The sequence below is a fragment of the Coregonus lavaretus genome (genome assembly GCF_964263955.1).
Source record: "Coregonus lavaretus genome assembly, chromosome: 19".
Taxonomy (NCBI): Eukaryota; Metazoa; Chordata; class Actinopteri; order Salmoniformes; family Salmonidae; genus Coregonus; species Coregonus lavaretus.
In genome coordinates, this window is record NC_140006.1 from 13697422 (window position 1) to 13724658 (window position 27237).

Genomic DNA, 27237 nt, shown 5'->3' on the forward strand with positions numbered 1-27237 from the left:
TTTAAAAGCTTCAATAGACTAGGGCCCGGTTTCCCAAAAGCATCCTAAGGCTAAGTTCATTGTTAGAACTTTATGGATGAACTTAGCCTTAGGATGCTTTTGGGAAACCGGGCCCAGAACAACATGACAGTTAGCAGGAGAAAATCCACACTGCTCATAATTCTTCACTATTATCCCCTACAGTCCTCACACACAGGGGCGTGTATACGTTTGGCTTCAATTAAAAAAGAAAATGACATAACAGAAACAAAATAGTGTTTGTGTGTTCTCCTAGTCACTGTCGTCGTCAGACCAGCCCAGGTCCATCATGTTCATGTCCAGCGTCGCGGCGGTGGCGGCCATATTGATTTTGGTTCCCTGTCGTACGCTGCAGGTCTTAGAAGAGTTCTGATTGGATGTTGTCCGCATGCTCACCTGTACCCCCGACCTCACCCCCTGACCTCTGACCCCTAACTCACTCCTGACCTTATGACTTATGACCCCAACATTAGCCATGTCACCCCTGACCCCTACCACCCCCATGTTCATATTCATATCCATGTCCCCTATCCTCTCTATCCCCCAATATAATCCAGAGAGAGCATATCCCCAAACCCAACCATACTCCCCCCACTCAGCTCCCTAAACATTGACTGCATCCTCCCTTCCTCCACACTCCCCCCCTCCACCAACCTCTCCTCCTTCGTTACCTCCCTCCATCCCTCTTGTCTCCCAGTCTCCCCCCATCCCCTCTCCTCCCTCTCTGTCTCCCCTATCTACCTCTCCAATCCCACCCTGGAACCCCTTTAGCATGATTTGTAGCCTCCCCCCTTCCCCTAGCTCCAGCCGACCCCCTTCTATCCCTCCCTCCGTCCCCCTCTCCTTCTCTCTCTCCCCCCAGGTTACCTCTATCCCTCCATCCCCATCCGCCTCCCCAAGACTGCTTGAGAAGCCCCTAATCATGGACTTGAACCCACCTATCCCCCTGTCTATCCCTCCCTCCATCCCCCTCTCCCTCTCTCCGTTGCTGAGGGTTCTGATAAGGCAGGATATCTTGGCGCTGTTGGACTCCTGAGACTGAGAACGGAAGAACGACTCCGAGCTGATGCCTGATGCTATGGGGGAGAAGAACTGAAAGAGAGAAAGAGATGGGGGGGGCAGTTGAACACAACCCAGATGTTATCATTAAACACACTATAAATGTGTTGTTACTCTAGGGATGCGGGGCTTTGACACCATACAACATGACTGTTTTCTAATATCTAAATCTCAAATAAGGTTGTAAAACAAATAGAAAATGTTTATGAATGAAGCATCATGGTCTTTGAAACCCGGCAAATATGTAGGCTACTCACAGGGGTGACATTGGACCTCTCCATCAATCTCTCCTCCCACAGTCTCAGTCTTCTCTCCCTCTCCTCTTCTCTCCCTCTCCTCTTCTCTCCCTCCATCCCCATCTTTTATATGTCTCTGGCAAATTATAATGACGATCAATCTCCCTCCACATACCCTCCCCTCGCTCTCGCGCACTCTCTTTCTGTCTGTAGGAACTTTGTGGAGGAGAAGTTGGGGGTGAAGTATACAGAGGGGAGGAAGACAGAGTTTGCTAAGTCCTTCAGAGAGAGTGGACCTGCCTCGCCTGTATTCTTCATCCTGTCTCCTGGAGTAGACCCTCTCAAAGACGTGGAGTCACTGGGTAACACTAAGACAACTAATTTTGTAATGTAAAGATCACTGTAAATCTGCATGAATATGACACATTTACATTTACATTTACGTCATTTAGCACACACACACACTGAGAAAATATTGTTTCCATGGTAACAGGCAGGAAGTTGGGGTTCACCATAGACCTGGGGAAACTCCACAATGTGTCTTTGGGTCAGGGTCAGGAGGCTGTGGCTGAGGTCGCCATGGAGATGGCTGCTAAGGAGGGACACTGGGTCATTTTACAGGTATGCTATCCTGCTATATACTGTACATAAAACATAATTCATTCATTCATCATTGCATCCATCCATCCTTCCATCCATTCATTGTTTCATTAATCAATTTATTAGTTTGTTCGCGCTTACATTTGTTCATCCATCCATCCATCCATTCATCCATTCATCCATTCATCCATTCATCCATTCATCCATTCATTCATTCATTCATTCATTCATTCATTCATTCATTCATTCATTCATTCATTCATTCATCTCTGTCAGAATATCCACCTGGTGGCTCGCTGGCTGGGGTCATTGGAGAAGCTTCTGGAACGCTGCTGTGAGGGCAGTCACCAGGACTACAGAGTGTTTATGAGTGCTGAGCCTGCCCCCACACCACAGGAGCACATCATCCCTCAGGTACACACACACACACATACACACACATGCATTTATAATAACACGGTGTGTTTTCCTAATTTAAAAGTGTGTTTGTTCTCCTCTCCTCACTCAGGGCATCCTGGAGAATGCCATCAAGATCACCAACGAGCCTCCCACTGGCATGCATGCCAACCTTCATGCTGCTCTGGACAACTTCGACCAGGTACAGGAATGTGTGTATTAATGTCTGTCTGTCCACTGGTGTTAGGGATGGGCAATTGAAATTATTGTTCAAAATAATCTCATCAAATGTTTGATTCACACTTTATAATAATATCCAGTAATAGATCATTTATAAGGCTATTATAAACAGTTCTCACTATTTACTAATTGCTGTTTCTACATTTGCAAATGTTAGTAAGCTATACATAGTTATTTATAAACTTTCAAATGAATTATTGGATAATTTATTAGATGTTTAATATAGACCCTTATAAAACATTTACTAATCATTAGTAAAGTACAGTGGTGTAAAGTAACTAAGTAAAAATACTTTGAAGTACTACTTTGAGGTATCTGTACTTTACTTGAGTTTTTATATTTTTTACAACTTTTACTTCTACTTGACTACATTCTGAAATAAAATATGTGCTCGTTACGTTTCTAATGCTCAGGCAGGACAGCAAAACGGTCAAATTCATGTACTTATTAAGAAAAATGCATCCCTACTGCCTCTGATCTGGTTTGTAAAAGATTGTTGAACTGTGTCCCTGGATTCCCATAAATAAATAAAAAGAAAGGCAATTAGCATAATATAAGGAATTTGATATATAGCCTTTGCTTTCACTTTTGATACTTAAGTACATTTAAAACCAGATACTTTTAGACTTTTACTGAAGTAGTATTTTACTGGGTGACTTTCACTTTTACTTGAGTCATTTTCTTTACTTTTACTCAAGTTTTACTGAATTGGGTACTTTTTCCACCACTGGTAAAGTATTATCTCCACCAAGATCTCAAAATGACATGGAAAATATCAATTGTAAAATAATAAGGACACAACACTGGATGTTTAAGAGAATATATATAGCATTTTATTCCAAAACAGTCACACTGTTCGTTCAAGTTCATCAGAACCAATGGTCCTCAAACGAACCCCTGTCCCCCAGAACATTCCAGTCCTGTGCTTGCTGTGGGGGAACATGGGTGTTCACTTCACAGTCTAAAGCGGCAGGGTTGCAGCTTGTCTGTTCAACCATGATCTGAGCACTAGCCCACTCACACAAGGGTGCCTCCTTCCCTCCCGTGGTAGAAAGTGCACATCTCACACAGTCAGAACAGTAGGCTGGTAGGCTGCAGCCTGTGTGATGTGAGCACTAGCACAGTCACTCGTGTGCCTCCAATCCTCCCGTGGTAGGCAGTGCACACGTCAGACAGTCAGCTGGTACAGTAGATAGTAAGCTACAGCCTCAGTCCTCTACACATTCATACCTACCGATTTGTGTTCTCTTTCAAGCCAAATTAACCCTCATATTAACCCTTAAAATCTATAAATCATATTTTCCCATCAAAGCTCACCCTCTACCCATTCCCTGAACCAATCCTCCTCCCTCCCATTTTGAAATGTCAGGCTATAGTAGGCCCCTCCCCTCCCCTGGCCCCTCTACCCTAGGTCCCTCACTGAGTGCTGTACACACCGCTGAGCAGGCGGCTCTTCTTCTCCTCCTTCTGGCTCTCGTTCTTCAGGTCAGCAAACATCTGGGAGAAGAAGTTAGGGTCTGTGTTCATCTGGAGCATCTTACCACTCATCAGCTTGGTGATGGACATGCAGCGGATCCAGAAGGTCTGCCTGCAGGTCTCCACCAGGAAGGGTCTCAGGGGGTAGGAGATCTGGTTGCCAATGTAGGAGCAGGTCGTGTAGAGGCAGGTAAGCAGCACGGCTTGCAGCTCATGCAAGGTGGCCACCTCGGAGGAGACCGCCTCGCGGCACAGCATGTAGAGGAAGACCACCATGGCCGGGTTGATGCAGCTCTGGTTCTGATAGCAGTTGTCCAGCAGATAACGATCAACCACCCGCAGCCACAGCTCCGGGTCCATGGAAGACATGTCCTGGATCAGGTAGCAGCGCCGGCACAGGAACTCACCCAGGCAGCGCAGCAGCTCGCCGGTTGTAGCATGGACCATCACCAGCCTCTTGGGCGTGTCGAGGTCCTGGACGATCACCGTCTGGGGCGTGTCGGGGGCCGTGTTGGAGTTGGTCAAGGGGGCCTTCTCGACCGACGAGGCGGCGTTGTTGGAGCTGTTGGCGATGGCTGGAGTGCTCTGGTATTGGGTGGACAGCTTGTCACAGGATTGAGACTTCTCCAGGGTGAGGGTGGACAAGTTGGAGGAGGACTGAGACTTCTCCAGGTTCTCGTTACTCAGATGGGCCATGTTGTTTTGGTTGGTGTTCTCGTGGGCCTGCACCTTCTTGGAGCCTTTCTTCTTCACAATCCACCTCCATGGCGAGTAGCGCTTCAGGGTCTTGTCTTTGCCGCACTTACGGGTCTGGACTTCAAAGAAGTGGCCCACCGTGTCCGGCCCATCTTTGAAGTGGACTGCCTTCTCGCGGAGTAAGATAGACATTGCGGATCCCATGGTCAATAGTGCCTGTGGAAAACAAAATGCTTCAATATTAGCAAAATGAAATGCATGGCATCAGTTCAGTAGGCCTATCTAGCTCAGCTCTGGGTGTCTCCCAGATGGCAACCTATTCCCTATATAGTGCACTGCTTTTTACCAAGGCCTATAGGAGTCTGGTCAAAGTAGTGCAATATATAGGAAATAGGGTTCCATGTGGGACATAATCTAAATCAAAGAGTATTAAGCATAGACATTAGGGTTATGTGTTCATAAACATGAGCAATATAACATTTCAAAGCAAAACAAAAATATTACTCACTGATTTCAAGTTGATATGTGAAAAATTGTAAAGATAATTCAATATTTTCTTCGTTAATTGAAAGGTAAAGACGGGTTGTCCAGGTGCTTTGAGTTCAAGGCTGTTATGGTTGTGAACATCGGAATTGTCCAAGGTTCTGAAATCGAGCGTTCTGAAATTGTGTGTCCCCGTCGTAATAAAGAGGCATGTCATAGAGGCGAATTTGTGAAAGATTAAGTTTGATGTTGGCAAAAATTAAAAAAATAACACAAATAAATAAAGTCAGATTTTCGCCATGATAGAATTTGCCTCATATTTGCTATAGCCTAGCTCACTACGTTGAAAACGAAATAATCTTTGAGTTACTGCTACGCTACAGCGTTATATTTCTGGCCTCAATGGATGAATAACATGTATCTGCGAGTGTTTTGCATGGATCTCAATGGTCTGTCAAATTAAATTGGCACCTCTGTCAGGTGCGCGCTTATCTCGTTCACCACCAGACTCTTCTTCCCCCTAAAGGGTGCGTTAGTCATTTCACTTTAGCAATCTACTCCGATAATGAGCATTTAGCCTAGGGACAAATAGGTGCTCGCCTATAATCGCTATTTGAAGTGGGGAGCATACAGGCCTACTTCTATGTCAGGACTGACTGAAGGACTAGCTTAAAATGCGTTATAGAAGTAGGCTAAATAGCCTTTTCGTGTAAAACGCAACATAAGAACCAGCAGTAGCTCAAATAAAAACGTCTAAAACTACACTCCAAAGTTATAAAAAAAGATATACCGTACCAGTTAAAGGTTTGGACACACCTACTCATTCTAGGGTTTTTCTACATTGTAGAATAAAAGTGAAGACATCAAAACTATGAAATAACACATATGGAATCATGTAGTAACCAAAAAAGTATTAAACACATAAAAATATATTTTATATTTGAGATTCTTCAAACACCGCTCTTGCTGCTGGTGATTCTCAGATCCACCTCTAGGCAGAAGACACCATTTTGTATACATCTGGCCCTTCATTGGACACTGTGTTAACAAACCTCCAAACGAGCTTCAATGCCATACAACACAACTTCCGTAGCCTCCAACTGCTCTTAAACACAAGTAAAATGAAATGCATGCTCTTCACCCGCCCAAAGTCCCATATACTACCCACCACTGCGACCTGTATGCTCTTGTTGGCTGGTCCACACTACATATTCGTTGCCAAACCCACTGGCTCCAGGCCATCTATAAATCACTTCTAGGCAAATCCCCTCCTTATCTTAGCTTATCCTAATCTCTGAAGCTGGAGACACTTATCTAACTTCAAGCATCAGTTGTCAGACCACCTTACTGATCACTGCACCTGTACACAGCCCATCTGAAATTAGCCCACCCAACTACCTCATCCCCATATTGTTATTTATTTTGCTATTTTACACCCCAGTATCTCTATTTGCACATTATCTCTTGTACATCTATCATTCCAGTGTTAATACTAATTGTAATTATTTTGCACTATGGCCTATTTATTGCCTTACCTCCATAACTTTCTACATTTGCACACACTGTATATATTTTCTGTAGTATTTTTGACTTTATGTTTTGTTTTATCCCATATGTAACTATGTGTTGTTGTTTTTATTGCACTGCTTTGCTTTATCTTGGCCAGGTGGCAGTTGTAAATGAGAACTTGTTCTCAACTGGCTTACCTGGTTAAATAAAGGTGAAATAAAAAAATTAAAAAATCAGTTGCCTTGATGACAGCTTTGCACACTACTGGCTTCACCTAGAATGCTTTTCCAACAGTCTTGAAGGAGTTCCCACATATGCTGAGCACCTGTTGGCTGCTTTTCCTTCACTCTGTGGTCCGACTCATCCCAAACCATCTCAATTGGGTTGAGGTCGGGGGATTGTGGAGGCAAGGTCATCTGATGCAGCACTCTCATTCGTGGTAAAATAGTCCTTCCACAGGCTGGAGGTGTGTTGGTTCATTGTCCTGTTGAAAAACAAATTATAGTTCCACTAAGCCCAAACCAGATGGGATGGTGTATCGCTGCAGAATGTTGCGGTAGCCATGCTGGTTAAGTGTGCCTTGAATTCTAAATAAATCACAGACAGTGTCACCAGCAAAGCACCCCCACACCATAACACCTCCTCCTACATGCTTACGGTGGGAAATACACATGCGGAGATCATCCGTTCACCCACACCACGTCTCATAAAGACACGGCAGTTGGAACCATACATCTCCAATTTGGACTCCAGACCAAAGGACACATTTCCATCGGTCTAATGTCCACTGCTCGTGTTTCTTTGCCCAAGCAAGTCTCTTCTAATTATTGGTGTCCTTTAGTAGTGGTTTCTTTGCAGCAAATCGACCACGAAGGCCTGATTCACACAGTCTCCTCTGAACAGTTGATGTTGAGATGTGTCTGTTACTTGAACTCTGTGAAGCATTTATTTGGTCTGCAATTTCTGAGGCTGGTAACTCTATTTAAACATATCCTCTGCAGCAGAGGTAACTCTGGGTCTTCCATTCCTGTGGCAGTCCTCATGAGAGCCAGTTTCATCATAGCACTTGATGGTTTTTGCGACTGCACTTGAATAAACTTTCAAAGTTGTTGAAGTTTTCCATATTGACTGACCTTCATGTCTTAAAGTAATGATGGACTGTCATTTCTCTTTGATTATTTGAGCTGTTCTTGCCATAATATGGACTTGGTCTTTTATCAAATAGGGCTATCTTACATTTTAGTCATTTAGCAGACGCTCTTATCCAGAGTGACTTACAACCCTGGCGTTGCAAACGCCACGCTCTATCAACTGAGCTACATCCCTGCCGGCCATTCCCTCTCCTACCCTGGATGACGCTGGGCCAATTGTGCGCCGCCCATGAGTCTCCCGGTCGCGGCCGGCTGCGACAGAGCCTGGATTCGAACCAGGATCTCTAGTGGCACAGTTAGCACTGCGATGCAGTGCCTTAGACCACTGCGCCACTCAGGAGTACATCTTCTGTATACCACCCCTACCTTGTCACAACACAACTGATTGGCTCAAACACATTAAGAAGGGAAGAAATTCCACAAATTAACTTTTAAGAAGGCACAGCTGTTAATTGAAATGCATTCCAGATGACTACCCCATGAAGCTGATTGAGAGAATGCCAAGAGTGTGCAAAGCTGTCAAGGCAAAGGGTGGTTTCTTTGAATAATCTCAAATAAACAAATCAAAATATATTTTATAACACTTTTTTGGTTACTACATGATTCCATATGTGTTATTTCATAGTTTTGATGTCTTCACTATTATTCTACAATGTAGAAAATAGTAAAAATAAAGAAAAACCCTGGAATGAGTAGGTGTGTCCAAACTTTTGACTGGAACTGTGTATATATATATATCATGGTATATCCTTGTGTGCAAGAATGTCTTAAGAATCGAAATACTTACAACAGTTGATCCAATTCTAGCCTAAGCTCGGTTTGAATATTCAAGTACCTCCCCATCCCTAACTGCTGTCCTAATACAGTTGAAGTCGGAAGTTTACATACACCTTAGCCAAATACATTTAAACTAAGTTTTTCACAATTCCTGACATTTAATCCTAGTAAGAATTCCCTGTTTTAGGTCAGTTAGGATCACCACTTTATTTTAAGAATGTCAGAATAATTGTAGAGAGAATGATTTATTTCAGCTTTTATTTATTTAATCACATTCCCAGTGGGTCAGAAGTTTACATACACTCAATTAGTATTTGGTAGCATTGCCTTTAAATTGTTTAATTTGGGTCAAACATTTCGGGTAGCCTTCCACATGCTTCCCACAATAAGTTGGGTAAATTTTGGCCCATTCCTCCTGACAGAGCTGGTGTAACTGTCACGCCCTGGCTCGGGGGACTCTCGTATGTTGAGCCAGGGTGTTAGTTTCTATGTTTTGTTGTGGGTCTAGGTTATTGTATTTCTTTGTTTGAGTGACTCCCAATCAGAGGTAACGAGTGTCAGCTGTAGGCTCGTTGTCTCTGATTGGGAGCCATATTTAACTATCTGTCTTTCACGTTGTGTTTGTGGTTTCTTGTTCATTTCGGTTTGTGTGAAACTGTAGACGTCACGTTATCGTTTATTATTTTGATCGTGTGATCAGTAAATAAAAGATATGTTCACCTTCAACGCTGCGCCTTGGTCCTCCTCTATGTGTGACGATCGTGACAGAAGAAACCACCAAGATGGGACCAAGCAGCGTGTCCAGGAGCCATCGCCAGGGAGATCCCTCACAGATCTCCTTCGCCTCCTGGACTGGGTCAAGCCGAGGGAGGAAGACAAGGGCTTGACATTATGGCAGAAGGGCGAGAGGCTGGCGAGGGATATGGAGACCTGGTCCACGGGTAGGAGAGACGCCCCGAAAATTTTTAGGGGGGGGCTCACGACGTCGGACCAGCAGGAGGCCGCGATAGAGCGGCCCAGTGGGTTGCCGGAGAAGGCCGCCGGGTTACGGGGGCCACTGGTCGAAGAGGGGATGGAGGAAGTAGAGGCACGGCGAGAGGTACTGGCGTGTGTTGCCAGTCCGGTCCGGCCCGTTCCAGATCCCGGTGTAGAGCCAGTGGTGTGTGTCCCCAGTACGGTCCGGTCTATTCCTGCTCCCCGCACCGAACCTGCGGTGCGCGTCGCCAGCCCAGTCCGGCCCATTCCTGCTCCCCACATCAAGTCTGTGGTGCGTCTCGTCAGCCCGGCTCTGCCCGTTCCTGCTCCCCGCACCAGGTCTGTGGTGCGCGTCGCCAGCCCAGTCCGGCCCATTCCTGCTCCCCGCATCAAGCCTGTGGTGCGTCTCGTCAGCCCGGCTCTGCCCGTTCCTGCTCTCCGCGCCAGGTCGGTGGTGCGCGTCGCCAGCCCGGTCCGGCCCATTCCTGCTCCCCGCGTCAAGTCTGTGGTGCGTCTCGTCAGCCCGGCTCTGCCCGTTCCTGCTCTCCGCGCCAGGTCGGTGGTGCGCGTCGCCAGCCCGGTCCGGCCCATTCCTGCTCCCAGCACCAAGTCTGTGGGGCGTTTCGTCAGCCCTGTCCGGCCCGCTCCTGCTCCCCACACCAAGCCAGTGGTGTGCGTCGTCAGTGCAGCACGGCCCGTGCCTGTTCCCCACACCAAGCCAGTGGTGTGCGTCGTCGGTCCGGCACGGCACGTGCCTGTTCCACTGGAGCCGGATCCGCCGCCTAGGCGGAGTGCCCACCCAGTCCCTCCCCTGTTGTGTTTCGTTGGCGCGGTCGGAGTCCGCGCCTTTAGGGGGGGGTACTGTCACGCCCTGGCTCGGGGGACTCTCGTATGTTGAGCCAGGGTGTTAGTTTCTATGTTTTGTTGTGGGTCTAGGTTATTGTATTTCTTTGTTTGAGTGACTCCCAATCAGAGGTAACGAGTGTCAGCTGTTGGCTCGTTGTCTCTGATTGGGAGCCATATTTAACTATCTGTCTTTCACGTTGTGTTTGTGGTTTCTTGTTCATTTCGGTTTGTGTGAAACTGTAGACGTCACGTTATCGTTTATTATTTTGATCGTGTGATCAGTAAATAAAAGATATGTTCACCTTCAACGCTGCGCCTTGGTCCTCCTCTATGTGTGACGATCGTGACAGTAACTGAGTCAGGTTTGTAGGCCTCCTTGCTCGCACACGCTTTTTCAGTTCTGCCCACACATTTTCTATAGGATTGATGTCAGGGCTTTGTGATGGCCACTCCAATACCTTGACTTTGTTGTCCTTAAGCCATTTTGCCACAACTTTGTAAGTACGCTTGGGGTCATTGTCCATTTGGAAGACTCATTTGTGACCAAACTTTAACTTCCTGACTGATGTCTTGAGATGTTGCTTCAATATATCCACATAATTTTCCTTCCTCATGATGCCATCTATTTTGTGAAGTGCACCAGTCCCTCCTGCAGCAAAGCACCCCCACAGCATGATGCTGCCACCTCCGTGCTTCACTTTTGGGATGGTGTTCTTCGGCTTGCAAGGTCCCCCTTTTTCCTCCAAACATAACGATGGTCATTATGGCCAAACAGTTCTATTTTTGTTTCATCAGACCAGAGGACATTTCTCAAAAAGTACAATCTTTGTCCCCATGTGCAGTTGCAAACCATAATCTGGGTTTTTTATGGCGGTTTTGGAGCAGTGGCTTCTTCCTTGCTGCGCGGCCTTTAAGGTTATGTCGATATAGGACTCGTTTTACTGTGGATATAGATACTTTTGTACCTGTTTCCTCCAGCATCTTCACAAGGTCCTTTGCTGTTGTTCTGGGATTGATTTGCACTTTTCGCACCAAAGTACATTCATCTCTAGGAGACAAAACGCGTCTTCTTCCTGAGCGGTATGACAGCTGCGTGGTCCCATGGTGTTTATACTTGCATACTATTGTTTGTACAGATGAACGTGGCACCTTTAGGCATTTGTAAATTGCTCCCAAGGATGAACCAGACTTGTGGAGGTCTATAATTTTTATTCTGAGGTCTTGGCTGATTTCCTTTGATTTTCCCACGATGTCAAGCAAAGAGGCACTGAGTTTGAAGGTAGGCCTTGAAATACATCAACAGGTACACCTCCAATTGACTCAAATGATGTCAATTAGCCTATCAGAAGCTTCTAAAGCCATGACATCATTTTCTGGAATTTTCCAAGCTGTTTAAAGGCACAGTCAACTTAGTATATGTAAACTTCTGACCCACTGGAATTGTGATACAGTGAATTATAAGTGAAATAATCTGTCTGTAAACAATTGTTGGAAAAATTACTTGTGTCATGCACATATTAGAAGTCCTAACCGACTTGCCAAAACTATAGTTTGTTAAAAGGAAATGGGAGTGGTTGAAAAACTAGTTTGAATGTCTCCAACCTAAGTGTATGTAAACTTCCGACTTCAACTGTATATTATCAATATCTCACAAACTCCTTCCACAACCACCCTCGCTCTCTCTCTCTCGCTCTCTCTCTCTCTGTCTATGTCTCGGTAGGACATATTGGATCAGTGCAGTAGAGAGCAGGAGTTTAAGACCATCCTGTTCTCTCTGTGTTATTTTCATGCCTGTGTGGCTGAGAGGCGTAAGTTCGGTCCTCAGGGTTGGAACAGGAAATACCCCTTTAACACTGGAGACCTCACCATCTCTGTCAACGTGCTCTGCAACTACCTGGAGGCCAACTCACAGGTCACTGTTTACCGTGTTATAGTGATCAGGATGGTGATGATCATGACTGTATTGATGATTGATGATGTTTATATTGATGATGATGATGATTCATTGTTCATGTATTTTGTGTGTGCGTGTGTGTGCTTGCGCATGTTTAGGTGCCGTGGGAGGACTTGCGCTATCTGTTTGGAGAGATCATGTATGGAGGTCACATCACAGACGACTGGGACAGAAGACTCTGTAGAACCTACCTGGAGGAATATATGCAGCCCAACCAGGTGTGTGTGTGTGTTACGATTGTGATGATAGTGTTAAAAATAAACCTACACCCTTTCCATCCTGTTTCCCACCAGTTTGACAGGAAGTTGGCTCTGGCTCCGGGCTTTGTGGTTCCCTCCAACCTGGACTACCAGGGTTACCATGGTTATGTAGATGAGATGCTGCCCCACGAGAGCCCGGTGCATTATGGACTACACCCCAACGCAGAGATAGAGTTTCTGACGGTGACCTCTGATAACCTCTTCCACACACTGCTGGAGCTGCAGTCACCTGATTCTGTGATGGGAGAGGGGGCTTCACAGACCGTAGAGGAGAAGGTGTGTGTGAGAGACACACACACACACACACCAGGCATATTCATAACAGACACACTCATAGCAGACACACACATACAGCGGACCCACACACACTCATCCCTCATCCTCCCTGCAGGTGAAGACCATCCTAGACGAGGTGTTGGAGAAGCTTCCAGAAGAGTACAACATGTCAGACATCACGTCTAAGACTGCTGAGAGATCACCATACATCCTGGTCTGCTTCCAGGAGTGTGAACGTATGAACACGCTCATCTACGAGATACGACGCTCACTCAAGGAGCTGGACCTGGGGCTGAAGGTGGGTTAGGGGCTAGGGGTCAGCTGGGAAATTAGACTAGGACTGATAGATGACATAAGGGTGAATTGGTAGTTGTCTCTCATAACAGTGATGTTTTTTTCTCCTTCCAGGGTGAGCTGGCTATCTCCTCAGAGATGGAGCAGATCCAGTCAGCTCTGTTCTTTGATAACGTCCCAGACACCTGGACCAAACTGGCCTACCCCTCCACTTACAGCCTGGCCCAGTGGTGAGTCACTGTGTGTACTCTCCCACTGTCCCAAAGTGTACTTAAGATGATGTGTTGCTATGTGTGTGTGTGTGTTTACCAGGTATAATGACGTGTTGCTGCGCTGTAGAGAGCTGGACAGCTGGACACAGGACCTGGCTCTGCCCACCGTCGTCTGGCTGTCTGGACTCTTTAACCCACAGTCCTTCTTAACAGGTAACATACACGCACATCCCCCTACACACTTACAAACAACATTCCCAACCAACTTATGTTGTAACTGTCAGTTGCCTCTTGGTATTCTCTGTTCAGTGGAATGATTTGCTCAACTACCCTCTCTCCCTCCAGCGGTGATGCAGTCTCTGGCTCGTAAGAATGAGTGGCCGTTAGATAAGATGAACCTGACTGTGGATGTGACTAAGAAATGTAAGGAAGAGTTCAACCAGCCTGCCAGAGAGGGAGCATACGTATACGGACTATACATGGAAGGTATACACTCCTCTCCTTCTCATGAACACATACATCCTAGTTCATTTATCTTCATTTTCCCTCTTTGTCCCATAGGTGCAAGATGGGACACTCAGGGTGGGGTGATCACTGAGGCTCGTCTGAAGGAGTTAACCCCCTCCATGCCAGTCATCTCAGTCCGAGCCGTACCTAACGACAGACAGGAGACGCGTAACATCTATGAGTGTCCCCTGTACAAGACCAAGCTGAGAGGAACCACTTATGTCTGGACCTTCAGCCTCAAGACCAGAGAGAGACCAGCCAAGTGGCTACTGGCTGGGGTGGCACTGCTGCTCAGTGTGTGAGCTGTCAGGGTAGGAACTCTGCTTGTGAGAGAAATGAGGTGAAGGTGGAGAAGGATGAGGGGCCTGATGCTCTACAAGACTGTTGGTTAAAAGGGGCTTTTTTGAGGGTGGAAAGAGGCAAGGTAGTTTTTTCTTTAGTTATTCGTAGGGTGTGTATTTTCTGCATTATGTTGCTAAGTGTGAGAAAAGTTATTTTATGTAAAATACGCATGTTTTACTACATATCCCTCAAACCCGGTTTCATGCTGCTATTGAAATATAAAAGGAATTTGTATAGTACTGTTTTAGCACCTGAAAGCTATATGAAAATGTATAAAGCTATATTAAGGTTTTTTTATATGAATTAGTATGAATATATCTGTATTTTTCTGAATTTATTGAAAAACAATACAGTACAAGCTGCAAAATAGTTTCACACATTTGATCACAGTAAGAACCCATTACTTCAAAGCGTATTATTTTGAACAAATCAACTGTATCGTCTAACAAGTGTACAAATCTAAAAGCAGAAAACATTGGATGGTACCCTTTACCTAGTCCTAGCATCTAAAAAGGAGTGGTGTTCAAGTGCTCTATGGTCTTTTATCCAAAGCGACTTACAGTCGTGCGTGCATACATTTTTTTTGTGTATGGGTGGTCCCGGGGATCGAACCCACTACCTTGGCGTTACAAGCGCCGTGCTCTACCAGCTGAGCTAGCTGAGCCTCCCCCTTCCCCTAGCTCCAGCCGACCCCCTTCTATCCCTCCCTCCGTCCCCCTCTCCTTCTCTCTCTCCCCCCAGGTTACCTCTATCCCTCCATCCCCATCCGCCTCCCCAAGACTGCTTGAGAAGCCCCTAATCATGGACTGGAACCCACCTATCCCCCTGTCTATCCCTCCCTCCATCCCCCTCTCTCAGTTGCTGAGGGTTCTGATAAGGCAGGATATCTTGGCGCTGTTGGACTCCTGAGACTGAGAACGGAACAACGACTCCGAGCTGATGCCTGATGCTATGGGGGAGAAGAACTGAAAGAGAGAAAGAGATGGGGGGGGGGCAGTTGAACACAACCCAGATGTCATCATTAACCACACTATAAATGTGTTGTTACTCTAGGGATGCTGGGCTTTGACACCATACAACATGACTGTTTCTAATATCTAAATCTCAAATAAGGTTGTAAAACAAATAGAAAATGTTTATGAATGAAGCATCATGGTCTTTGAAACCCGGCAAATATGTAGGCTACTCACAGGGGTGACATTGGACCTCTCCATCAATCTCTCCTCCCACAGTCTCAGTCTTCTCTCCCTCTCCTCTTCTCTCCCTCTCAATCAATCAATCAATTTTATTTTATATAGCCCTTCTTACATCAGCTAATATCTCGAAGTGCTGTACAGAAACCCAGCCTAAAACCCCAAACAGCTAGTAATGCAGGTGTAGAAGCACGGTGGCTAGGAAAAACTCCCTAGAAAGGCGAAAACCTAGGAAGAAACCTAGAGAGGAACCAGGCTATGAGGGGTGGCCAGTCCTCTTCTGGCTGTGCCGGGTGGAGATTATAACAGAACCATGCCAAGATGTTCAAAAATGTTCATAAGTGACAAGCATGGTCAAATAATAATCAGGAATAAATCTCAGTTGGCTTTTCATAGCCGATCATTAAGAGTTTAAAACAGCAGGTCTGGGACAGGTAGGGGTTCCATAACCGCAGGCAGAACAGTTGAAACTGGAATAGCAGCAAGGCCAGGCGGACTGGGGACAGCAAGGAGTCACCACGGCCGGTAGTCCTGACGTATGGTCCTAGGGCTCAGGTCTCTCAGTTGGCTTTTCATAGCCGATCATTAAGAGTTGAAAACAGCAGGTCTGGGACAGGTAGGGGTTTCGTAGCCGCAGGCAGAACAGTTGAAACTGGAATAGCAGCAAGGCCAGGCGGACTGGGGACAGCAAGGTGTCATCATGCCCGGTAGTCCTGACGTATGGTCCTAGGGCTCAGGTTCTCAGAGAGAAAGAGAGAACGAGAGAATTAGAGAGAGCATACTTAAATTCACACAGGACACTGGATAAGACAGGAGAAGTACTCCAGGTATAACCAACTAACCCCAGCCCCCCGACACATAAACTACTGCAGCATAAATACTGGAGGCTGAGACAGGAGCGGTCCGGAGACACTGTGGCCCCATCCGAAGAAACCCCCGGACAGGGCCAAACAGGAAGGATATAACCCCACCCACTCCGCCAAAGCACAGCCCCCGCACCACTAGAGGGATATCCCCAACCACCAACTTACAATCCTGAGACAAGGCCGAGTATAGCCCACAGAGGTCTCCACCACAGCACAAACCAAGGGGGGGGCGCCAACCCAGACAGGAAGATCACGTCAGTAACTCAACCCACTCAAGTGACGCACCCCTCCCAGGGACGGCATGAAAGAGCACCAGCAAGCCAGTGACTCAGCCCCTGCAACAGGGTTAGAGGCAGAGAACCCCAGTGGAGAGGGGAACCGGCCTGGCAGAGACAGCAAGGGCTGTTCGTTGCTCCAGCCTTTCCGTTCACCTTCACACTCCTGGGCCAGACTACACTCAATCATATGACCTACTGAAGAGATAAGTCTTCAGTAAAGACTTAAAGGTTGAGACCGAGTCTGCGTCTCTCACATGGGTAGGCAGACTGTTCCATAAAAATGGAGATCTATAGGAGAAAGCCCTGCCTCCCGCTGTTTGCTTAGAAATTCTAGGGACAATTAGGAGGCCTGCGTCTTGTGACCGTAGCGTACGTATTGGTATGTACGGCAGGACCAACTCGGAAAGATAGGTAGGAGCAAGCCCATGTAACGCTTTATAGGTTAACAGTAAAACCTTGAAATCAGCCCTTGCCTTAACAGGAAGCCAGTGTAGGGACGCTAGCACTGGAGTAATATGATCAAATTTCTTGGTTCTAGTCAGGATTCTAGCAGCCGTATTTAGCACTAACTGAAGTTTATTTAGTGCTTTATCCGGGTAGCCGGAAAATAGAGCATTGCAGTAGTCTAACCTAGAAGTAACAAATGCATGGATTAATTTTTCTGCATCATTTTTGGACAGAAAATTTCTGATTTTTGCAATGTTACGTAGATGGAAAAAAGCTGTCCTTGAAACAGTCTTAATATGTTCGTCAAAAGAGAGATCAGGGTCAAGAGTAACGCCGAGGTCCTTCACAGTTTTATTTGAGACGACTTTACAACCATCAAGATGAATTGTCAGATTTAACAGAAGATCTCTTTGTTTCTTGGGACCTAGAACAAGCATCTCTGTTTTGTCCGAGTTTAAAAGTAAAAAGTTTTCAGCCATCCACTTCCTTATGTCTGAAACACAGGCTTCTAGCGAGGGCAATTTTGGGGCTTCACCATGTTTCATTGAAATGTACAGCTGTGTGTCATCCGCATAGCAGTGAAAGTTAACATTATGTTTTCGAATAACATCCCCAAGAGGTAAAATATATAGTGAAAACAATAGTGGTCCTAAAACGGAACCTTGAGGAACACCGAAATGTACAGTTGATTTGTCGGAGGACAGACCATTCACAGAGACAAACTGATATCTTTCCGACAGGTAGGATCTAAACCAGGCCAGAACTTGTCCGTGTAGACCAATTTGGGTTTCCAGTCTCTCCAAAAGAATGTGGTGATCGATGGTGTCAAAGGCAGCACTAAGGTCTAGTAGCACGAGGACAGATGCAGAGCCTCGGTCTGACGCCATTAAAAGGTCATTTACCACCTTCACAAGTGCAGTCTCAGTGCTATGATGGGGTCTAAAACCAGACTGAAGCATTTCGTATACATTGTTTGTCTTCAGAAAGGCAGTGAGTTGCTGCGCAACAGCTTTTTCTAAAATTTTTGAGAGGAATGGAAGATTCGATATAGGCCGATAGTTTTTTATATTTTCCGGGTCAAGGTTTGGCTTTTTCAAGAGAGGCTTTATCACTGCCACTTTTAGTGAGTTTGGTACACATCCGGTGGATAGAGAGCTGTTTATTATGTTCAACATAGGAGGGCCAAGCACAGGAAGCAGCTCCTTCAGCAGTTTAGTAGGAATAGGATCCAGTATGCAGCTTGAAGGTTTAGAGGCCATGATTATTTTCATCATTGTGTCAAGAGATATAGTACTAAAACACTTAAGTGTCTCTCCCGATCCCAGGCCCTCGCAGAGCTGTGCAGATCCAGGACAGCAGGAATACGCAGATTCAAAGAGGAGTCCGTAATTTGCTTTCTAATGGTCATGATCTTTTCCTCAAAGAAGTTCATGAATGTATCACTCCTCTTCTCTCCCTCCATCCCCATCTTTTATATGTCTCTGGCAAATTATAATGACGATCAATCTCCCTCCACATACCCTCCCCTCGCTCTCGCGCACTCTCTTTCTGTCTGTAGGAACTTTGTGGAGGAGAAGTTGGGGGTGAAGTATACAGAGGGGAGGAAGACAGAGTTTGCTAAGTCCTTCAGAGAGAGTGGACCTGCCTCGCCTGTATTCTTCATCCTGTCTCCTGGAGTAGACCCTCTCAAAGACGTGGAGTCACTGTAATGTAAAGATCAATGTAAATCTGCATGAATATGACACACACACACACACTGAGAATATATTGTTTCCATGGTAACAGGCAGGAAGTTGGGGTTCACCATAGACCTGGGGAAACTCCACAATGTGTCTTTGGGTCAGGGTCAGGAGGCTGTGGCTGAGGTCGCCATGGAGATGGCTGCTAAGGAGGGACACTGGGTCATTTTACAGGTATGGCTATCCTGCTATATACTGTACATAAAACATAATTCATTCATTCATCATTGCATCCATCCATCCTTCCATCCATTCATTGTTTCATTAATCAATTTATTAGTTTGTTCGCACTTACATTTGTTCATCCATCCATCCATTCATTCATTCATTCATTCATTCATTCATTCATTCATTCATTCATTCATTCATTCATTCATTAATTCATTCATTCATTCATTCATTCATTCATCTCTGTCAGAATATCCACCTGGTGGCTCGCTGGCTGGGGTCGTTGGAGAAGCTTCTGGAACGCTGCTGTGAGGGCAGTCACCAGGACTACAGGGTGTTTATGAGTGCTGAGCCTGCCCCCACACCACAGGAGCACATCATCCCTCAGGTACACACACACACACATACACACACATGCATTTATAATAACACGGTGTGTTTTCCTAATTTAAAAGTGTGTTTGTTCTCCTCTCCTCACTCAGGGCATCCTGGAGAATGCCATCAAGATCACCAACGAGCCTCCCACTGGCATGCATGCCAACCTTCATGCTGCTCTGGACAACTTCGACCAGGTACAGGAATGTGTGTATTAATGTATGTCTGTCCACTGGTGTTAGGGATGGGCAATTGAAATTATTGTTCAAAATAATCTCATCAAATGTTTGATTCACACTTTATAATAATGTCCAGTAATAGATCATTTATAAGGCTATTATAAACAGTTCTCACTATTTACTAATTGCTGTTTCTACATTTGCAAATGTTAGTAAGCTATACATAGTTATTTATAAACTTTCAAATGAATTATTGGATAATTTATTAGATGTTTAATATAGACCCTTATAAAACATTTACTAATCATTAGTAAAGTACAGTGGTGTAAAGTAACTAAGTAAAAATACTTTGAAGTACTACTTTGAGGTATCTGTACTTTACTTGAGTTTTTATATTTTTTACAACTTTTACTTCTACTTGACTACATTCTGAAATAAAATATGTGCTCGTTACATTTCTAATGCTCAGGCAGGACAGCAAAACGGTCAAATTCATGTACTTATTAAGAAAAATGCATCCCTACTGCCTCTGATCTGGTTTGTAAAAGATTGTTGAACTGTGTCCCTGGATTCCCATAAATAAATAAAAATAAAGGCAATTAGCATAATATAAGGAATTTGATATATAGCCTTTGCTTTCACTTTTGATACTTAAGTACATTAAAAACCAGATACTTTTAGACTTTTACTGAAGTAGTATTTTACTGGGTGACTTTCACTTTTACTTGAGTCATTTTCTTTACTTTTACTCAAGTTTTACTGAATTGGGTACTTTTTCCACCACTGGTAAAGTATTATCTCCACCAAGATCTCAAAATGACATGGAAAATATCAATTGTAAAACAATAAGGACAGAACACTGGATGTTTAAGAGAATATATATAGCATTTTATTCCAAAACAGTCACACTGTTCGTTCAAGTTCATCAGAACCAATGGTCCTCAAACGAACCCCTGTCCCCCAGAACTGTCCAGTCCTGTGCTTGCTGTGGGGGAACATGGGTGTTCACTTCACAGTCTAAAGCGGCAGGGTTGCAGCTTGTCTGTTCAACCATGATCTGAGCACTAGCCCACTCACACAAGGGTGCCTCCTTCCCTCCCGTGGTAGAAAGTGCACATCTCACACAGTCAGAACAGTAGGCTGGTAGGCTGCAGCCTGTGTGATGTGAGCACTAGCACAGTCACTCGTGTGCCTCCAATCCTCCCGTGGTAGGCAGTGCACACGTCAGACAGTCAGCTGGTACAGTAGATAGTAAGCTACAGCCTCAGTCCTCTACACATTCATACCTACCGATTTGTGTTCTCTTTCAAGCCAAATTAACCCTCATATTAACCCTTAAAATCTATAAATCATATTTTCCCATCAAAGCTCACCCTCTACCCATTCCCTGAACCAATCCTCCTCCCTCCCATTTTGAAATGTCAGGCTATAGTAGGCCCCTCCCCTCCCCTGGCCCCTCTACCCTAGGTCCCTCACTGAGTGCTGTACACACCGCTGAGCAGGCGGCTCTTCTTCTCCTCCTTCTGGCTCTCGTTCTTCAGGTCAGCAAACATCTGGGAGAAGAAGTTAGGGTCTGTGTTCATCTGGAGCATCTTACCACTCATCAGCTTGGTGATGGACATGCAGCGGATCCAGAAGGTCTGCCTGCAGGTCTCCACCAGGAAGGGTCCCAGGGGGTAGGAGATCTGGTTGCCAATGTAGGAGCAGGTCGTGAAGAGGCAGGTAAGCAGCACGGCTTGCAGCTCATGCAAGGTGGCCACCTCGGAGGAGACCGCCTCGCGGCACAGCATGTAGAGGAAGACCACCATGGCCGGGTTGATGCAGCTCTGGTTCTGATAGCAGTTGTCCAGCAGATAACGGTCAACCACCCGCAGCCACAGCTCCGGGTCCATGGAAGACATGTCCTGGATCAGGTAGCAGCGCCGGCACAGGAACTCACCCAGGCAGCGCAGCAGCTCGCCGGTTGTAGCATGGACCATCACCAGCCTCTTGGGCGTGTCGAGGTCCTGGACGATCACCGTCTGGGGCGTGTCGGGGGCCGTGTTGGAGTTGGTCAAGGGGGCCTTCTCGACCGACGAGGCGGCGTTGTTGGAGCTGTTGGCGATGGCTGGAGTGCTCTGGTACTGGGTGGACAGCTTGTCACAGGATTGAGACTTCTCCAGGGTGAGGGTGGACAAGTTGGAGGAGGACTGAGACTTCTCCAGGTTCTCGTTACTCAGATGGGCCATGTTGTTTTGGTTGGTGTTCTCGTGGGCCTGCACCTTCTTGGAGCCTTTCTTCTTCACAATCCACCTCCATGGCGAGTAGCGCTTTAGGGTCTTGTCTTTGCCGCTCTTACGGGTCTGGACTTCAAAGAAGTGGCCCACCGTGTCCGGCCCATCTTTGAAGTGGACTGCCTTCTCGCGGAGTAAGATAGACATTGCGGATCCCATGGTCAATAGTGCCTGTGGAAAACAAAATGCTTCAATATTAGCAAAATGAAATGCATGGCATCAGTTAAGTAGGCCTATCTAGCTCAGCTCTGGGTGTCTCCCAGATGGCAACCTATTCCCTATATAGTGCACTGCTTTTTACCAAGGCCTATAGGAGTCTGGTCAAAGTAGTGCAATATATAGGAAATAGGGTTCCATGTGGGACATAATCTAAATCAAAGAGTATTAAGCATAGACATTAGGGTTATGTGTTCATAAACATGAGCAATATAACATTTCAAAGCAAAACAAAAATATTACTCACTGATTTCAAGTTGATATGTGAAAAATTGTAAAGATAATTCAATATTTTCTTCGTTAATTGAAAGGTAAAGACGGGTTGTCCAGGTGCTTTGAGTTCAAGGCTGTTATGGTCGTGAACATCGGAATTGTCCAAGGTTCTGAAATCGAGCGTTCTGAAATTGTGTGTCCCCGTCGTAATAAAGAGGCATGTCATAGAGGCGATTTTGTGAAAGATTAAGTTTGATGTTGGCAAAAATAAATAAATAACACAAATAAATAAAGTCAGATTTTCGCCATGATAGAACTTGCCTCATATTTGCTATAGCCTAGCTCAATACGTTGAAAACGAAATAATCTTTGAGTGACTGCTACGCTACAGCGTTATATTTCTGGCCTCAATGGATGAATAACATGTATCTGCGAGTGTTTTGCATGGATCTCAATGGTCTGTCAAATTAAATTGGCACCTCTGTCAGGTGCGCGCTTATCTCGTTCACCACCAGACTCTTCTTCCCCCTAAAGAGTGCGTTAGTCATTTCACTTTAGCAATCTACTCCGATAATGAGCATTTAGCCTAGGGACAAATAGGTGCTCGCCTATAATCGCTATTTGAAGTGGGGAGCATACAGGCCTACTTCTATGTCAGGGCTGACTGAAGGACTAGCTTAAAATGCGTTATAGAAGTAGGCTAAACAGCCTTTTCGTGTAAAACGCAACATAAGAACCAGCAGTAGCTCAAATAAAAACGTCTAAAACTACACTCCAAAGTTATAAAAAAAGATATACCGTACCAGTTAAAGGTTTGGACACACCTACTCATTCAAGGGTTTTTCCACATTGTAGAATAAAAGTGAAGACATCAAAACTATGAAATAACACATATGGAATCATGTAGTAACCAAAAAAGTATTAAACACATAAAAATATATTTTATATTTGAGATTCTTCAAACACCGCTCTTGCTGCTGGTGATTCTCAGATCCACCTCTAGGCAGACGACACCATTTTGTATACATCTGGCCCTTCATTGGACACTGTGTTAACAAACCTCCAAACGAGCTTCAATGCCATACAACACAACTTCCGTAGCCTCCAACTGCTCTTAAACACAAGTAAAATGAAATGCATGCTCTTCACCCGCCCAAAGTTCCATATACTACCTACCACTGCGACCTGTATGCTCTTGTTGGCTGGTCCACACTACATATTCGTTGCCAAACCCACTGGCTCCAGGCCATCTATAAATCACTTCTAGGCAAATCCCCTCCTTATCTTAGCTTATCCTAATCTCTGAAGCTGGAGACACTTATCTAACTTTAAGCATCAGTTGTCAGACCAATCAATTAAACATAATCATTGTATACTCGAGGACTTTTGAGTGGTTTTCATCTTTTGATAGATTTTATATAATCTTTTTATGGAGTAGTTAAGACGAATTACATTGATAGAAATGATTATTGATGAAATAGGACTGTGTGTCACGATCATTTACAGACGAGAAGGACCAAGGCGCAGCGTGATATGCATACATGTTTATTAACGAATAAACACAACGACAAAACAATAAACAAATGATACGTGAAGTCCAAGGCAGCACAACACAACATACCTCACACGGAACAAGATCCCACAACCCACTAGTGCCAATAGGCTGCCTAAGTATGGTCCCCAATCAGAGATAACGAGCGACAGCTGCCTCTGATTGAGAACCACACCGGCCAACATAGATCTAGACATACTAGATTATACAACAATGAACAAACACAACAAGGAAAATCACACCCTGACTCAACAAATAAGAGTCCTCAGAGTCAGGGCGTGACAGTACCCCCCCCAAAGGTGCGGACTCCGACCGCACAACATAAACATAACAGGGTAGGGGCCGGTAGGGCATTTCGCCTCGGAGGCGGATCCGGCTCAGGGCGTGACGACCACTTACTCTCCGCCTCCCTGTTGCGCCCCTGGTCTGGTCTGGACCTCGGCGCGCTGCTTCCCCTCTCCTTCCTCCCACGAAGTGCCAAGCCCTGTCTGGACCCTGGTGTGGGAGACACCGAACCTGGAGAGGGGCTGACGTCTGGGTCTGGACTGGAACCGCTGACTAGAGCTGGACCCGATGACGGTGGATCGAACTGATCTGGCTCCGGAGTGGAGCCGCTGACCGGAGCTGGACTTGACCATGGTGGAGCGGATTGCTCTGGCTCCGGAGTGGAGCAGCTGACCGGAGCTGAACTGGGCACCGGTGGAGCGGACTACTCTGGCTCCGGAGTGGATCCGCTGACCGGAGCTGGAATAGACCCCGTTGGAGCGGATTGCTCTGGCTCCGGAGTGGAGCAGCTAACCGGAGCTGGATCAGGCACCGGTGGAGCGGACTGCTCTGGCTCCGGAGTGGAGCAGCTGACCGGTGCCTGTGGGAGAGGCACGGGCCGTGCCGGACTGGACACACGCACCACTGGCTTGGTGCGAGGAGCAGGAACAGGCCGGACCGGGCTGGCGACGCGCACCACTGGCTTGGTGCGAGGGACAGGAACAGGCCGGACCGGGCTGGCGACGCGCACCACTGGCTTGGTGCGAGGGCCAGGAACAGGCCGGGCCGGGCTGGCGACGCGCACCACTGGCTTGGTGCGAGGGGCAGAAACAGGCCGGGCTGGCGACGCGCACCACTGGCTTGGTGCGAGGGGCAGGAACAGGCCGGGCCGGGCTGGCGACGCGCACCACTGGTTTGGTGCGAGGGACAGGAACAGGCCGGACCGGGCTGGCGCCGCGCACCACTGGCTTGGTGCGAGGGACAGGAACAGGCAGGACCGGGCTGGCGACGCGCACCACTGGCTTGGTGCGAGGGACAGGAACAGGCCGGACCGGGCTGGCGACGCGCACCACTGGCTTGATGCGAGGGACAGGAACAGGCCGGAGCGGGCTGGCTACGCACACCACTGGCTTGGTGCGAGGGCCAGGAACAGGCCGGGCCGGGCTGGCGATGCGCACCATTGGCTTGGTGCGAGGGGCAGGAACAGGCCGGGCCGGGCTGGCGACGCGCACCACTGGCTTGGTGCGAGGAGAAGGAACAGGCCGGGCCGGGCTGGCGACCCGCACCACTGGTTTGGTGCGAGGGGCAGGAACAGGCCGGGCTGGCGCCGCGCACCACTGGCCTGGTGCGAGGGACAGGAACAGGCAGGACCGGGCTGGCGACGCGCACCACTGGCTTGGTGCGAGGGACAGGAACAGGCCGGACCGGGCTGGCGACGCGCACCACTGGCTTGGTGCGAGGGGCAGAAACAGGCCGGACCGGGCTGGTGACGCGCACCACTGGCTTGATGCGAGGAGCAGGAACGGGCCAGACCGTACTGGGAACACACACCACTGGCTTAGTGCGGGGAGCAGGAACGGGTCGGGCCGTACTGGGAACACGCACCACTGGCTTAGTGCGGGGAGCAGGAACGGGCCGGACCGGACTGGCGACACGCACCACTTGCTTGGTACGAGGAGCGGGACTGGGTTCCTTTATAAACCCCCGCTCCTTCTGCTACCTAACCAGCTCCTCTCGCCGTGCCTCTACACCTTCCTTCTCCCTTTTTGCCTCCTGTAGCACCTCCCTCTGACCGAATAACTCCAGCTCCCTCTGAACCAATAGCCCCCGTAACCTGGTGGCCTCCTCTCCTAACCTGCAGATCCGCCCTGTCGCGGCCTCCTGCTGCCTTGTCGTCCACACCGTGTGCCCCCCCCAAACATTTTCTTGGGGTTGCCTCTCGTGTATCCGTCGTCGGCACGGTTGGCGCCGTTTCTCCTCTCCTGCCTGGGCATTTACCTTCGCCCATGGCCCTTTCCCCGGGAATATCTCCTCCAATGACCACCATTTGCCCACCTGTGACATCGCTATTCGCTCTTCCTGGGCACGCTGCTTGGTCCTCGTTTGGTGGGATCTTCTGTCACGATCGTTGACGAACGGGACGGACCAAGGCGCAGCGTGATAAGCATACATGTTTATTAAACGAATAAACACACGACAAAAACAACAAACGAAACGTGAAGTCCAAGGTAGCACACAAACATATCATAACACGGAACAAGATCCCACCACCCACTAGTGCCAATACGCTGCCTAAGTATGGTCCCCAATCAGAGACAACGAGCGACAGCTGCCTCTGATTGAGAACCACACCGGCCAACATAGATCTAGACATACTAGATTCTACAACAATTAACAAACACAACAAGGAAAATCACACCCTGACTCAACAAATAAGAGTCCTCAGAGTCAGGGCGTGACACTGTGTATATCTGTATCATGTTTTGTTTGTACTTACTATCTTTGGATTACTGATTGTAAATGAACGTTAATGACATGTATAATTTATATTCCAGGAGCAAGGGGATTTCCTTATCTCATTGGAATATTGCCCAGGGCTAGGGTGGAACAGTTAGTAAAATTAAGTAGTCTTATTTTTAGGTCGTAAAAGGGAGCTACCATATTAAGTAAGTCCTGGCAATTTTTGTTTGTTGTTTTTCAATTGGGTTTTTTATATAAAACACAACACACCTAGTATGATGTTTATAAAGGGTTGTTATTCTGATTTTAGGGGGTTTCAACTGGTCAAAGGTGATAAGTCTTAAAGGAGCACACACAGTGAATTTTATGAAGTTTTACATTTTTTGACTGAGTTTTGGGTATACATATTTCTTATGAGAATAAATGTCATAGGGATTTAATGTACACTTGGGGTACATAACATTTATGAGATGTTTTGAATGTTGGTAATGTTTAGTATACTCTAGGATGGAACATTTCATTGAATGATTTCAAGGACCTCTGCAATCTGTCTTGGCTTTATAGTGTGACTTGATCACCCGCACTGTAAATCCTAGAGGCATGCTGAATTGGGGGTTAGTTATGATAAGGATAATTTTGAAGAAGTTTATAATTTGGTAAAAATATATATGATTCCAACCATAAAATAACTAAAGAGAGAGGGAGCT

At 46.7% G+C, this 27237-nt stretch overlaps 3 protein-coding genes across 3 annotated transcripts; 1 reads left to right on the plus strand and 2 right to left on the minus strand.

The window, feature by feature from the left end:
* Positions 1-1592: 1592 nt before the first annotated feature.
* On the plus strand, positions 1593-14267 carry LOC311146969 (dynein axonemal heavy chain 11-like; the record flags this gene model as incomplete). Its single annotated transcript, XM_084183580.1, has 12 exons — positions 1593-1675; positions 1807-1934; positions 2190-2327; positions 2422-2511; positions 12183-12374; positions 12515-12634; positions 12710-12952; positions 13068-13250; positions 13361-13476; positions 13559-13671; positions 13804-13944; positions 14020-14267. The coding sequence occupies exons 2-12, from the start codon at positions 1893-1895 to the stop codon at positions 14265-14267; spliced, it is 1626 nt and encodes a 541-aa protein (XP_084039706.1). The 5' UTR covers positions 1593-1675; positions 1807-1892.
* LOC311146740 (cyclin-dependent kinase 5 activator 1-like) lies at positions 3958-4925 on the minus strand (the record flags this gene model as incomplete). The annotated part of the gene is made up of 1 exon (XM_084183303.1): positions 3958-4925. One exon carries the CDS (start codon positions 4923-4925, stop codon positions 3966-3968), a length of 960 nt encoding a protein of 319 aa, XP_084039429.1. The 3' UTR covers positions 3958-3965.
* Positions 14268-21016: 6749 nt separating the features above from the next.
* On the minus strand, positions 21017-21984 carry LOC311146642 (cyclin-dependent kinase 5 activator 1-like; the record flags this gene model as incomplete). The annotated part of the gene is made up of 1 exon (XM_084183172.1): positions 21017-21984. The coding sequence occupies one exon, from the start codon at positions 21982-21984 to the stop codon at positions 21025-21027; it is 960 nt and encodes a 319-aa protein (XP_084039298.1). The 3' UTR covers positions 21017-21024.
* Between the last annotated feature and the right edge of the window lie 5253 nt (positions 21985-27237).